The following is a 15,465-nucleotide window of genomic DNA, read 5'->3' as shown; positions in this document are numbered from 1 at the left end:
TTTTCTAGTCTGTTCAGGTCATTTTGTATCTTGATCCTGTCCTCTGGAGTATTAGCTACTACTACTAATTTGGTGTCATCTGCAAATTTGATAAGTATGCCCCCAATTCTGTCCTCCAAGTCATTGATAAAGATGTTGAATAGCAAACTGGCCTCAGGACAGAGCCCTGTGGGACCCCACTGGTCACTTCTCTCCAGGATGAAAAGGAGCCATGGCTGACCATCCTTTGGGTCGGCCAGTCAACCAATTCCAAATCCATGTGACACTTGCCTTGTCTAACCCACATTTTACAAGTTTGTTTGCAAGAATGTCATGGGGAACCTTGTCAAAGGCCTTGCTGAAATCAAGATATACTATGTCCACAGCATTCCCTTCATCTAACAAGCTGGTAATTTTATCAAAAAAAGAGATAATAATAATTTGTTTATTAGATCAGGTGACAACACAGATTTAACTGCCCCGGCTCAATGCTATGGAATTGTACTTTTCTGGGACATTTAGCCTTCCCTTTCAGAGAGTGCCACAACAAAGATTCCCAGGATTTCATATCATGGAGCAGCTGCAATTGTCAAACTGGATTATTTCTGCAGTGCAGATGGAGCAATAGCTGCATTTCTTCTTCCCATTTAGAAAAGGATTTAGTGTTCTCCATTATTAAAAACAGCAATAAGGAACAGCCAAATTCATGAGCTTAAAGGCTTACAATCAGGAAGTAGATCTGAACAAGTTTGTGCTTGGCCTCAATACAAAATGAAAGTACAGGTTGAGTCTCCCTTATCCAAAATCCTTGCGACCAGCGGATTTTGCATTTTGGAGTTTTTTGGGATTTTGGAATACCTGTATTTGCATGTGTGTACATAATGAGATCTCTTGGAAACGGGATCCAAGTCTAAACATAAAATTCATTTAGGTTTCTTATACATCTGGCACAAATAGCCTGAAGACGATTTTATACAATATTTTTAATTTTTTGCAGGAAACAAAGCTTGTGTAGACTAAATGGTCCAAAAGCAAAGGTGTTGCTATCTCAGCTAACCATGAAAAAAGGTTTAGCTTTTGGAATATTTTGGATATCGAAATTCCAGAGAAGGGAGACTCAACCTGTGTTGATTTCAGCTAGCCAAGCCATATGTTTCCTTGTAAATTTAAAACAATAACAAAATTAAAACATTGTGCGCATTCATTAATTACACGATGCACACACTTCTGTCTTTATGAAAGGGCCACACCTGAAAATATGGCTTTGTGGGAAGCATCTTCCTCAGTATATATAAGAAGCTTCCCAACCTTTTAACAGGGGAAGCCAAAATAGCATGCAATATTTTTCTTTCCAGAGGTTGGGAGTGTTCCCAGAATCCTTCCATCTTCAATTCCCAGAATCCTTCTTGCTAACTTTCCCCATTGAACCTGCTAATTTCCCCCTTTGCATTCTCAGGTTTTGCCAGTCTTGTGCCAACCATTCTTGGCATCTTGCCGATCTCTTGTGCTAGAGAGTCCTGCTCTGGATCAACCTTGGACTGTTGTGTTGTATCTCTTGGAGAGTTGTGTTGTGGTGCTTCCTGGCACAGACAAATAAACGCACACAACTCCACCTACAAACACAAGCCCACTTTGTGTGTCCACAAAAGGGCCTCCACTCTTGTCCTGCCCTCTGCTTTCCTAACCTTTGGCACCAAAGTTTGTTGCCTTCTGGGGTCTGTTTGATCTCATGGGTCAAGGCAGGTTATCTCCCATCCTGGAAAATGGATGAGCAAATGTGTTTGTGTTGGCGGGATGGGTGTCTGAGACTGATCCCCGGCCTGGAAGACCAGATGTCCTACCTGCAAAGGAGGATGAGGCCCCACAAAATGACACCAAGAAAGAGGGAAGGATCAGAATTTGGGGTTTGGGAGGACTTCTGCTTAAAAGAGATTCATTCTTAGTGGGGAGAATGGGTTGAGGAACAGATTTGGGGACTCAGGCCCTAGTCTTGGAAAGCCAGTGTGATACAGTCACTTGATGCTGGACCAGGACTCTGGGAGACCAGGGTTCGAATCCTTCCTCATCCGTGGAAACTCACTTAGACAAGTCACTCTCTGTCAGCCTCAGGAAAAGGCAATGGTGGCAACCCCCCCCCCCCCCTCTGAAGACATCTGGCCAAGACAACCATACAAGAGGGTTGCAGTAAGTCAGTTACAAGAGCCAGCAAGGTCTACCAGTTTGGACTGGTCCTCCAGGAGATCCTGGCTCAGCCATAGAAGTCCCATTGGCTGATCTAGGACAAGGCACACTCTCTCAGCCTCAGATGAAACTAATGGCAAACCTCCTCTGAAGAAATATTGGAGAGAGAACCCAGGAAACCTGAAGACACATCCGTATTTTTATTCCAGCAGCCTTTGGACAACTGACTCTCTAGAACGAGGTTTTTAATGAACGACTGGTGCATCAAAAACAAAAAAACAAAGTATGTGTTTTTAAATAGCCTTCCATTTCACAATGTTTTAATATTGTACAATATTATAATAAGGTAAAACAAATATTTATTTGTGTCTTTCAGTTATAAGGTATTTGTTTGTTATTTGTGTCTGCCTTTATGGACTCTATCACATGGGGGGGGGAATTGGTAGTTTAAACAGTGATCATCCCGTGAAAATCACGCAATCGCGATTAAAAAGCAATTAACATTTTCACACATCGTGATAAAAGAGCCATTATCCTGGGAATAACCAGGCAATAAACAGCAACAATTTATGCAACGTCGTGCGAAAACCTTTATTGCCATATTGTGATTTGCATGGGATATTCCTGGAATAATGTTGCTTTAATTGCGACGTCGTGTGAAAATCTTAATCACGAATGTGCGATTTTCATGAGATAATCGCTGTTTATACTTCCAATTGTCCCCATGTGATAAAGTACTATGTTTTTGCTGTGATGCTTTTATTCTCATGAATTGCTTTCAACCCCAGTCCTTAGTGAATGGGGTTTGAAATCTATTAACTCCTTTTTTATATTTTCACTTGCGCCCGTTTAAATCTTGCTAAGCCTTTTTAAAAAGCTGCACCTGCTGTTATGTTTGTTTTGATCTCGTTAACCTGATTTTAATCTGCACCTGATCGGTATCTTTTCCATATCGGTTGCACTTTTACTCTTGTAAACTGTCTCAAGCCCAAGTCCTTGAGGATGGCTGTGACATAAAGTCAGATTAATACGCAAATAATGCCTGTGATTCTACTTTTCGTTTATATAGCATGAATCTTCATATGTGAATATACATTAATTGTGCCACATAACCCTCAGGTTGGAAGACAGTGTTGCACAAATGAACCAAGCCAATCAAATGCACAAGACATATACATGTGCAATGCATCCCTGCATGCTGCAGCCTTGGACCAAATGTGAATAGGATCCTGGCCTTAATCAACAACAGGTAAGTAGTAATTACATAAGTGGTCATAATTTAATATAAGTAGTAACTTACTAGTTGCACATCCAGGATAAATAGCAGTCAGATAATACAACACACTTCTAGAAACATGGCTGAGTTATGGGTTGCAAGCCCAAATATGCAACATGAGTCAAGATCACACACCGTCCTTGTGTAGTGTGAATCCATACACACGTAGCTAAGTGGAGGTTGTGCTATGCTACCCTTCCAGAAAATAATGACACGGTGCAACTGGTTGTCTTTTGCAAACAGGCTTTCTGGTCCCAGTCAATCAAGTAATGCCTTGAAGGCAGTCCTGAGGAGTTATGCACCATCCCGGAGTGCACAAATGCATGTGTAACAGACACACTTGCAGAACCCGGCACACAAGGGCTGTTCCCACACTCTCAGTGAATCCAATGGACAACTGAAGGCACTGAGGAGCAGTTACACACCATTCAAGAATGCACAACTCATACAATGTACAACTTGTGGAACTCTGCTTAGGCAACTGAGTACCAACATTACGCCATGGCCAAAAGAGTGCTAGAGCATGTGTAAAGGAACTCACATGTGCAAAAATACCAAGATCATGCCAGTCACAGTAAGGGTGAGTCCACCTGTTAGGATGAAATTGGCTCTTGCGGACGCAACTTGTTTCCTCTCTCTTTTTCCCTAAGGTGACTCCTGGATTATATGCTCCTCATGTTCTCATGTGTTCTGTAGATGCCTTTCATCTTCCATCTGTCCAGTTTGGTAGGGAGAGTTCTTTGCAAAGGCTAGCCTAGGAATAGTACATGGCCATGCATGCCAAGGGCAGTTGGCACAATGTGGGGAAGATGGGTGAAAAGCAGTGTGCCAAATATCACTTTAGAAAGCAAGAGGAGAAGGGGAGAAATCTTTGGGAGCTTCCTCCCCAGGAAACTTGGACTCTGAATGGTACACCCCTGTTGTATCGTTACTGATGCTTTGCAGAAGATCATGAATGGTTTGCAAGCAGAGCAAGGAAAAGTTGCTTTTTTGGACTGCAGCTCTCAGAATCCTCCGGATTTTGAGAGCTGCAGTCCAAACCAGTGACTTGTCCAAACTCTGAACACTTTACAGATCTGCTTGGGTGTCGCACACCCTCGGCTGCCTCTTCTAGGAAGGAAGGCCGATGGGTCACCGAATGGATCTGTGGGAAGGAAGCAGCCATTAAACACACTTACTATCAGGATGAATGTGGCCAGGAATTCAGCTAGAGCCTCCTTCATCAATTTGTTCTTCAGGGACAATTTCCTTTTCAAACTCCTTTCTCTTTTTTCTGTCATTTCTTCTTTCTTTTTCCTCCTCTCTCTTCCAGTCTGACCCAGTTAAAATTTTGTTTTATTGCTGGAGCAATTCCCTTTTGCTTCTTTTGAACTTTGACACTCCAAATATGTTGAAATAAGCAAGCAAGAGAGCCCCGATGCAGCCTTTGCAAAATGCAGTGATCTGATGACTCCTCAGGATTTGCAAAACCCACTTAGACATTCTCTGGGCATACGTTATGAGTTTCCATCATGTGCTCTTCCTTTGTCGGCTGCGCTGTTGGCACTATTTATAACAGCCGGCTGAGATAATGCAGGGAAGCTGGCATCCGCTGGGGCTGACCAGAAGCTCTTTTGCCTTTCCAGTTTCTCGCCGACCGGATTAATCATTACCTTATCCCCAAGATCCACCAACAGCCTCCCCAAATAAGCATCTGAACTATAAAACAAGCAGAGGCACGTGAAAGACACACATACACACAGAGAATGAGGAGACCTCTTATATATTGCCAGATGCCACCCAAAGCAGGGGATTTGGTTGCCGGCCCAGAGGCTTTTTTCCTGGGATGTGTGCCAAGAGGTGTGCTTTGGGCGGTGTAGGAAATGTCAAATTTGCTCAGGTGAGTAAGAATTTAATGCCCGGCGGAGGAATGCAATATTGTCTCCACATGCACAGGTGATCTGAAAGCTTGCAGGGAAGACTGTCCAGGTATGGCCCAGGTCCAGGCTATTTGGAGGACCCTTCTCTCCTCCAAGGAGCCTGGACCCAGACTCTAGAGTAGCGTTTCCCAAACTTTGGTCATCCAAATGTTTTGGACCTCAGCTCCTGGCATTCTTGATTATTGACCAAACTGGCTAAGGCTTCTGGAAGCTGAAGTCCAAAATACCTGGAGGACCAAGTTTGGGAAACACTGCTCTGAGGAGGGTTGGCCGCACTGCCAAAATAAAGCGGCTTCAAACTGACTTGAAGCCTATCTGTTCAGATGGTATACGATGCTAAACTGGATGGAAACTGACACAAAGCTGTGGTCCAGGGCTAAAAACTGGAGCAAAAAGATACTCCACTTTAATGCAGAAAATGTGCATCATCGCATATGCATATAAACAGCATGGTGCAAGGGCAAGAATGTAGGGAAACCCAGATGGCATACAGAAGCGGCCTGGAGCATGTGCTGTGGGACCAGTGACCCACAGCTGCCAGTGCCATTGCTGGTCATTTGTTCTTTTCATTTGGGCATACAGGCACATGAGTGGGTTTCATTCCTCACATTTCAGATAGGCCAGAACAACTTGTGGGTCAACCAATGGTGGCAATGGGCATGAGGGCAATTGGGCTAAATGAGTAAAATCCTGCTCATTAGGACAATGGAACCCAGAGCAAAAACAAGTGGGCAAATGAATCCCCACTGGTTTGAACTTTGTAGGCACTGTCTATCCATGATGGCAAATCTATTTGGACGACAGGGCTCAGCACTCTGGACACAGTGACCAGATGTCCCAACCAAAAAGGAGGACAAGGCACCATGAAATGTAGGGCATTCAAGAAAAATTGTCAGGTGTGACAAAAAATAAAAGCTAAAAACACTCATACAAATATAAATTCATGCTTTAAAATAGAGGACACTTTGGAATTCCTCCTGGAGCAGAAGGCTGAAATCTAGGACAAATGGGTCGCCCAGTGGGTTTCTACATTTGAGCCAGAATTTGAACCCTCAGCCAAACCACTGTCCCATGCTGGTTCTATAACATTTTCCCCTCTGTGTTGTTCTTCTTGTTTCCTAAATGTTGGGAAACCCCTTTTTTTCCAGCCAGTAGTGTCCCAGAATGTCATTTCAGGCTTCCAACTGTCCTTGGGACCTAGTCCCAAGTTCGGACTTTTGCTGGACACAGTCCTGCCCCCATTTCTGGAGGTCTGAGGTGGGATAGAAAGCAATTGTTCCAAGATTTATTCCAGATATTTCTAAACCTTTGCATCGCAAGCAGAAAAGTCTCCATTTCCTCCATCCTCCCCCCCTTGCCCTCCCTCACTTAACCCAGGCTCCATATTCATTAAGCCCTAATGACTTTATTAATTGAATATGTAAGTTTGCCTAATTAGAGGCAAGAGTTATTTCTCTGGTTGAAAGGGTAAAAATAAAAAATTTAAGCAAGCCAGCATTTAGTAGTGATGGATGGGACTGGGAAAAAGTACAATATTCCGATATGAAGGTAGATAATGGCATCCGCTCATTAGGCAACGCGCATTAGACGAAAGGTCAGCCCATTTTAGGGGCCTTGATGCATTTCTTGGATAGTAAATTTTTAAAAGGGGGGTGCATATGGCAGGGAGAACAATAAAGTACATGGAAGGAAAGCTAGAAATTTGGGGGCTGGAAAAAGGCAAGGGAATCAAGTTGCCAGTCCTCATCAGGGCATAGTTTGGCTAAAGTTGGAAGGGACCCCTGAGGGTCATCCAGCCTGAGACCTTTCTGCCATGCAGGAATACACCATCCAAGCATTCCCAAAAGATGGCCATCCAGCCCCTGTTGAAAAACCTCTGCATCTGAACAGTCTCACCTTTTACACTCTTGAAATAATCTGATTTTTGTTGTATTATCATTTTTAGATGGTTTACATAATACTATTATTCCATTCGACGGTTTAAATGGTATTGTTTGTAGTAAAATATGTGCAATTTATAAGTTTAGCAAAGTTTTGCATTATTTTCTAAGTGCGCATTTTTTTCTTTGTTTTAAAACCTGCTTTTCACGTTAGTCTTCCATTCTTTGCAACATCACAAAGTGCAACATCATTCTTGATGATGATGATAATGATAATGATGATGACGATTTCTTACCTGCCTCTCCCCAGGGACTGAGGCAGAGAACAACAACAATTAACAGAGACACCACATCAGTTAAAACACATTAGTTGAAATACACATCCGGGCAAATAAGATATACACATATTAAAACAATCCACATTTAAAATTCACAGTTTAAAATAATCGGGATAAGCCTGCCAGAATGAACTGGATCTAGTTTCAGACGTTGCACATATGGTGACTTTCATATCCCTTTTTTATTTAGGCAGGCCACTTAAGAGAGAGCCAGTGAATGTTGGACTATGACTCTGGAGGCCAGGGTTCAAATCCCCACTTGGCCATGGAAACGTACCCCTTGGACAAGAAGTCACACTCTCTCAGCCTCAGAGGAAGGCAAAGGCAAGCCCCTCTGAACAAATCTTGCCAAGAAAAAAACATGATAAGGTTGCTATAAGTTGGAAACCTGTAAGTTGGTGACTTGGAAGGCATGCAACATGTTTTGCAGCGAGAAAGGCATTGCATAAATTTAAGAAATAAATAAATAGATGGTGGTATTGTGGGGAGAGGGGAGAGCTCAGCCTCTAGGGGACTTCCTTCAAAGCTTGGACTAGAACCCGTAGCGGACCCCCATCCTTCCCAGAGAGGAATGGGGCTCCTCCTGGGAGGCCTTGAAAGGATGGCTTCAATTAACCCAGGTGCTGCAGGGTCTTGGCTGGAAGTGGAGCCCAGGGAGGAAAGAGGCTATAAGCAGTGATTTATCCTGGCACTAAAATTAAAACCCCAAGTGTCTCTTGGAGGACATTTGCTGCCAAGGTGATGGATCACAAGAGTGGCAAGCAGTTAATGGAGGCTAAAGCACTTGGGATGGAAGAGAACGGAAAAGCCAGAGAGAGGAAGGAGATGCCTTCCTTCTGGGGTCCGACCAAAGCATCCAGGGGACTATATTAGCTGGTGGCATTAAGTGATGGGCTGGCATTGTTTTTGGACCTCCCTGTCTGTCCTTCATGGGGTAGACTGCCTCTGGATTAGGAGACTCCATCCAGGCTTTCATGAGCAATATCCCTGAGAGATGCATACTCCGTTTGTTGTTGCCATCAAGGCAACTTTGGCTTATGGAGACTCTCTGGGGCCTTCAGACCTTCCTTTGGTCATCCACAGCCCTGCTCAGGTCTTGCAAAGTCCTGGCAGCCCCCAAATCAATCCATCTCTCAAGGTCTTCCTCTTTCCCACTGCTGGGCATTATCATCTTTCCCAATGGGTCACATCCTCTCGTGATGTGGCCAAACTCAGCCTCAGTTTGGTCATCTTGGCTTCCAAGGAGATTTCAGGCTCCATCCATTCAAGGACCCTTATGTCCATCTTCTTGGCCGCCCATGGTAGCCTCAGCCCTCTTCTCCTGCCCCACTTCTCCAAACAAACTACAGTTCCCAGGATTCCCTAGCACTTAGCCAGGGCAGTTAAAGCAGTCTCAAACTGGATTATTTCTGCAGTTATGTTTGGACTCTAGGCATCCCAGGAAAGGCCAGTGCAGCCAGTTATCAGTTCTAGGTGGGAAGGATTTGCAGCCTCTCGCTCTTCTCCGCAGGGATGGAAATTTGGGGCAAGGAAGGAAAATTTCAGCAGAATTCTTATTTGGGGGCAATGGCCTCATTTTGGGCCACTGTCATTTCTTACTTGTGGTGACCATAGGAACCTTTCGTGGGATTTTCTTTGTAAGATTCCTTCAGAGTGGGTTTGCCTTTGCCTACCTCTGAGGCTGAGTGTGACTGGACCTAGGTCACCGGGGGCTTTCCTGAGTCCTTAGCACCCAAACTACTACACCAAGCTGGCTCCTGTTGCAGAGACTCCCTTGGTGTTCCTTCCCTGCCTCCAAGTGGACTTGCGAATGGTGGGTACATCTACACTATAGAAATAATGCACTTTGACACTGCATCAGATGCTGTCGCTCCGTCCTATGGAATCCTGGGATGTGTAGTTTTGCAAGGTCTTTGGCTTGCTTTGCCAAAGAGTGCTGGTGCCCCCCCCCCCAAAAAAAAACCCTACACATCTCAGGATTCTGTAGGATGGAGCCAGGACAGTGAAAAGTGGTGTCAAAGTGCATTATATCTACAGGGTAGATGTACCCTTGATCAGTGTATATGGAGTCCCAGCTCTATCCCCAGCTAGGCACTCTTCGCTCCGTAGTCTAGGACTACAACTCCCATCATCACCACCACTAAAACCACCAGTATCCCCACTTTCCTGGGCTCCCTTTGCTTTCCAGGTTCCAAAAGACAGCGCGGCTGTAATGGCGCAGAGCGGCCACCAGGTGGCAGAGCGCTCACACCGAGGAAAGGTTTTCTGCTGCTGCAGGGAATCCTCAGAGGAGGCTTTGCAAGGTCCTTCCATCCACACTGGAGAGATAACCCGGTTTGGCACCGCTTTAACTGCCCTGGTTCAAGGCTATGCAATTCTGGGAGTTGGAGTTTGTTGTGGGCTCCCACCATCCCTCCATCTCCTTCCATCCCTTTTTCCATCCCTTTCTCCCTCTCTCCTTCCTTCCACCTCTCTCTCCATCCCTTCTTTCATCCCTCCATTTTTCCTTCCTTCCTTTCCTCCTTCTTTTCATCCCTTCCTCCCTCCCTCCTTCCATCCATCCCTCCCTTCTTCTTTCCTTCCCTCCCTCCCTCCCTCTCTTCTTCTTTCCTTCCCTCCTTCCTTCCCTCCCTCCCTCCATCCAATGAGCGCCTGCCCCCCGGAGTCCCTGGGGTCCCTGCCTGGAGCTACATATATCTCTCCCCATCTCTCTCTGTGTGTGTATCTGTCCAGGTGGGTTGCCTGACCAAGGAGGACTGCCAGGCCCATCCTCCTCCTCCTCCTCCCCAGCCAGGAGCAGCATGACCTCCAGCCAGATCGCGATGCCCGGGGAGCTGAAGGCCGACCCCTCGGCCCTCCTGGCCTCCCTCCAGCTCCTGCCCTCCCCGACCCACAACCTGGAGGCCAAGCACACCAAGGTCAGTCCCACCCACCCCCAAAAGGACCCCCAGGGAAGGAGCCCCAGGGAAAGCCATGATGGGCCCTCCAAGGTCCCCCAGGAGCCAGGGCCTGGGCTGGGCCCTTCTTCCCAGGGACAGAAAGACCAGGCTTCTCAGGGCCACTTTCCCTCTCTTTGCGGGAGGGTTGGAGGCAGCTCCTCTCTGCAAAACCTGAGACGGAAAGGGCTGGGGATGCTTCGCTTGTCCTGCTTGGGAAAGAAAAGAAGAAACTTTCTTCCAAGGGGTTGGAGACTTCCCTCCTTTTGGGGGGGAAATGTTGGGTAAAGAGCATCCAGTCAGGAAAGAATAAGGATGAGGATGAGGATGAGGAGGATGCATCAGTTGAGTCTGAGTCTTTAACTCCACGAGGGTTGGTGGCTTATTATCATTATCATTATATTATTATTATTAATAATAATAATATCATTATTACCATATTATTATTATTGTTGTTGTTATCATTATCATTATTATCATGTTGTTGTTGTTGTTGTTATGTTTTGTTGGGGAGGAATTGTATATTATTTCCCACCTGCATTTTATAGCCGTTCAGGTTTACAATTCTGTGACACTATTTGCAAGTTTGCCCGAAGGCGAAAAGGTCCAGCTTCGGGTGCCTCCGGGGAAATGATGAAGGATGGCTTGTCCGTTGATATCGTCCTGAAAATGCATTTGGAGCATGATCCGCCACATTGCCTCCTCACTGCGAGAATAATCCCGCTTGGCACCACCTTGCTAGCCATGGCTCAGTGCGATGGGATTCTGGGGAATGGAGTTTGCGGAGTCCTGGTGCCACCTCAAACTACATTTCCCAGAATTCCATAGCATTCAGCCATGGCTATTAAAAGTGGTGTCAAACCGGGCTATTTCTGCAGTGCGGACGCAGCCATTGGGTCTCCCCAGTAGATCTCGCCCGAGAACTTTTCCCCGTTCATTGCAACATGGGAATACATTATTCATTCGTTTTAAATGAAGGGAGGCATGCAAAAAAGGGGCTTTCTCGTTTTAAAGCAAATATAAAACCCTCTTTTTTGGGGGGGAGACACTTCCTAACTTTATGATTTTCCTAAATGTCTTCCTCGGCTTTCCTCGCTTCTTAGCCTAGAAAAGTCTTTTTTGAAAGGAGGAAAAAATCATACCAAAAAAAGTAAGGATTTTTGTAAAGGAGGAAAACCCATCTTTTGTGGCTTGTTTGCCCCAATTGATTGTCCCTTTTGCCATGTCTCTAACACCACGCTTTCCACAGAGGGAGGGGTGTGTGTGTGTGATTTCCAATGAGAGAATCATAATTCTCTGCCCTTGAAATCACTGTTTCAACATTTAAATACATATGCTGAAATCTATCTATCTATCTATCTGCTGAAATGTATATACACACACACACATTTCAGCAGATAGATACTGTAGATAGATTTCAGCATATGTATTTATATATTTATAGTTTCCTATAATTCCAATCAGAGAATCCCAATTCTCTCCCCTTAAAATCATTGTTTCAGCGTGTGCGTGTGTGTGTGTGTGTGTGTGCGTGTGTGTGTATTTCAGCATATGTATGTATATGATTTCCTATGACTCCAATGAGAGAATCCTAATTCTCTCCCCTTGAAATCAAAGTTTAAGACTTTTCCCTTTTGATTTCAAGGGGATAGAATTAGGATTCTCTCACAGGAATCATAGGAAATTACTGTACACACACACACACACACACACGCTTAAACATATGAGACCTGGGATGTCATCTTAAACACCTTTATGCGTAGGTGAAAGAACCCTAAGCCCCTTCGGGTGCAACGGGCCTTGCCCTTCCCTCCCAGGAAAGAGGATTATTGTCTTGCACCTTCCAAAGAAAAGGGCCATTTTGGGCACCCTGTTTGCCTTTGCCTTCTTTGCCTCCCATCGAAATCACCAAGAGCTTGGATCGGGGCCCGAGTTGCCCCAAGAAACACTCCCCTATAGGAGCCCTTTTCTTGACAGTTCAGTGAAAGGCGTCCTTTTCCGCCTCCTCCTCCTCTTCTCCCTCCTTTTCATTCCACAACCTTTCCTTGGAAATAGAGTTCATGGGGAGGAAGGAAGGGCTGAGCCTTGGGCGAGAAGTCACACTCTCTCAGCCTCAGAGGCAGACAGGGCAAAACCGCCTCTGAACAAACCTTGCCAAGAAAAACCCAGGATAAGGGTCGCTTTTAAGTTTGGCCAAAATCAGGAAGGACTGGAAAACACAAGCCAACAACAACAACAACAACAACAAACACAAGCTTCCTTGGTTTGGGAGACATAGTTTTCTTTACTTTGGGGTGTGGGCATGTTTTGCAAACTGGAAAAGTGGCGCAGCCTGAGAGTTCTTGGAGGGTGCTGGGAGTTACAATCCAATACGCCAAGTGAAGAAGCACCATTGCCTGAATGGAGACCCAAAGGACAGGGAACCTCTTCTCCTCCCTCCTCGTCCCTCTTTTTCTTCCTTCACTTCTTTCTCTTCCTCCTTCTTTTCCTCCTTTTTCTTCTTCTGCCTCTTCTCTGGTTCTGAATAAGTTAGGAAGGAATGGAATCCTCCTTTCCCCTTCTTCCTCTTTTTCTCTTTTTCTCTCCTTCCTCCTCTTCCTTCTTTGTCTTCCTTTTCTCCTTTATTGTTTTCCTTCTTCTTTTCCTCCTTTTTGTTCTTCCTCCTCCTCCTCTGGTTCACCCTCACTTTCTGAATAAACTGGGAAGGAATGGAATCCCTCTTCCCCCCTTCTTCCTTCTTCTCTCTATCTCTCCCCTACCTCTTCTTCTTCGTTCTCCTCTTCCTTCTTTTTCTTTCTTCTCTCCTTCCTCCTCCTTCTCCCTTTTCCTCCTGCTCTGGTTCATCCCCATTCTCTGAAAACTCCATTCCCCCTTCTACTTCCTTCTTGCTATCTCTCCTCTTCCTCCTTTTCCTTCTTTTTCTTCCTTTTCTCCTATATCCTCCTCCTTCTTTTCCTCCTTTCTCTTCTTCCTCCTCTTCCTCTGCAACCAAAAGCTCCTTTGTGGGTCTCTGACTTCCAGTCTCTGGTCCTTTTAATGGGGACCCCATGCATTTCCTAGAGTTTTCTTAAGCAAAGACTACTCCCAGTTTCTTCCTCTGAGATAGAGGCTAAAAGCACCCTTCGTGGTCTCCTACCCAAGGACTAACTAGTGCTTATCCTTTCCAAGATCAGATGGATTCAGTGCCTTTAGCGGTGATTCCCAAACTTTAGTCCTCTAGGTGTTTTGGACTTCAGTTCCCAGAAGCCCTGGACAGCTTGGCCAACAGGAATTCAGAGAGCAGAAGTCCAAAACATCTGGAGGACCAAAGTTTGGGAACCACTGCCTTAGGAGATTTAGACCCTGTGTTTTATTGTATGCCTTTGTGCTTCCAAGTAGCCTGTCTGAACTTTTTCATAGGCTTTTCTTAGGCAAGGAAGGTTTTTGCCAGTTGCTTCCTCTGAAAGGTAACCTCCAGCACCTGGTCTTTGTTGCCAGTCTCCCATCCAAGGACTAACCAGGGCTTACCCAAGATCAGAGAGGCCTCTAGGGTATTGTTCAGGATGGAGAGGCAGTTCATTTAGGAAGCACTAAATTTGGGTGGAAGAACATCTTGGGGGGGAAAGAGACGTTTGAGAGTAGAATGGACCTCTTCTGCGGATGGTGGACTCTCCATCTTTGGAGGTCTTAAAACAACAGTTGGATGGGGATCATACAGGAATTTTAGTTGTGTATTCCTGAGTGTCAGCAGGATGAATTAGATGGCTTTTGGGGGTCCCAAATATATGAATCCACATCATATAAGCCCAACCTTTTCAGACCTTCATAGTAGGGTCTTGTAGGTTTTGAACATCCAGTTTCCCAGGGAAAACAGCCTATGTCTCTGTCAATCAGTCTCTCTTCTCCTGGACCAAGCTCGGTCTCTTCCATCTTCCTTTGGCTGGAAAAACATAGATGTGGTAGCAGCTCAGCCAGCATACAATGCTATCTTAAAATGCACAATAACCGAAGAACAAGGGGGGATCTGCTGAGCCGAGAGGTCAGTGACCAGATATCCTACCTGCAAAGGGGGACAAAGCACTGCAAAATGTTTTTACCAAACAAACAGCTGTAAATTCATGCTTCTTAGTCACGCTCCCAATGGAGGACGTTTTGAAACTCCTCCTGGACACAAGGCAGAAAGGGAGGATACGTCCTGGAAAAGGGGAATACTTGGTCACTCTGGACAAGGCGGGGCCCCAAAAGACTTGCTTGAACGGAACAGTTGTTGTCTCCTGGTTGGAAGATGGCAGGAAAGGTGCCCTCCTGGCTTCCTTTGGTCGTGAGTTCCAGAGTTTGGGGCCCTGTTTCCTTTGCCCTCAAAGGACCAGGCCTTGGAAGGTGAGGGGACCAAAAGGAACCATAGAGCCATATCAGTTTATCACACTGGGGCTAATTTCAACATTTAAAGCATCCTACAAAAAAAAGCAAAAACGGCAAGTAATTGTGCAAATGATTATCACACACAATTGCACAAATAAAGTGATATCAGAAATGCATTGCCGCTGAAATCCCAAAAGTAAAAAGATGCATGATAATGCTTCTTTGTGACTGCTTTAATGGCGGGTTATGCGACATTGTGTGAAACCGTATTGCATAATTATGCTATTTTTCTGGGATATTCACAGGATAAACTCCTGATCTCTTTTGTGTGATAAACTCCATAGAATCATAGAGTTGGAAGAGACCTCAGGGGTCATCCAGTCCAACCCCATTTCTGCCATGCAGGAACTCTCAATCACAGCATCCCCACTGACAGCCTCTGCTTAAAGACAGCCTCCAAAGAAGGAGACCCCACCAGACTGTGTTCCACTGTCGGACAGCTCTTACTGTCAGGAAGTTCCTCCTAATGTTAAGATGGAATCTCTTTTCCTGGAACTTGCCTCCATTGTTCCAGGTCCTAGTCTCTGGAGCAGCAGAAAGCAAGCTTGCTTCCTC

At 45.3% G+C, this 15,465-nt stretch overlaps 2 protein-coding genes across 3 annotated transcripts in view; one reads left to right on the top strand and one right to left on the bottom strand.

The window, feature by feature from the left end:
* The window catches only part of AQP9 (aquaporin 9), a 26,628-nt gene extending 21,498 nt beyond the window's left edge, over positions 1 to 5,130 (bottom strand). Inside the window, exon 1 of one of the 2 annotated variants that reach the window (XM_042471405.1) lies at positions 4,615 to 5,130. The gene's annotated coding sequence lies outside the window, so the exon portion shown is untranslated. The remainder of the gene's footprint in view (positions 1 to 4,614) is intronic. The other variant, XM_042471406.1, reaches the window with a different exon arrangement.
* A 58-nt stretch (positions 5,131 to 5,188) lies between these two features.
* The window catches only part of ALDH1A2 (aldehyde dehydrogenase 1 family member A2), a 57,107-nt gene continuing 46,830 nt past the window's right edge, over positions 5,189 to 15,465 (top strand). Inside the window, exons 1-2 of the mRNA XM_042471423.1 lie at positions 5,189 to 5,315; positions 10,307 to 10,491. Coding sequence (XP_042327357.1) covers positions 10,375 to 10,491 — 117 coding nt within the window. The 5' untranslated portion in view covers positions 5,189 to 5,315; positions 10,307 to 10,374. The remainder of the gene's footprint in view (positions 5,316 to 10,306; positions 10,492 to 15,465) is intronic.

The sequence above is a fragment of the Sceloporus undulatus genome, chromosome 6 (assembly GCF_019175285.1).
Source record: "Sceloporus undulatus isolate JIND9_A2432 ecotype Alabama chromosome 6, SceUnd_v1.1, whole genome shotgun sequence".
In the NCBI taxonomy this organism is placed as follows: domain Eukaryota; kingdom Metazoa; phylum Chordata; class Lepidosauria; order Squamata; family Phrynosomatidae; genus Sceloporus; species Sceloporus undulatus.
The sequence above is the reverse complement of the archived record's forward strand: the minus strand, read 5'-3'. Positions and strand labels throughout refer to the sequence as shown.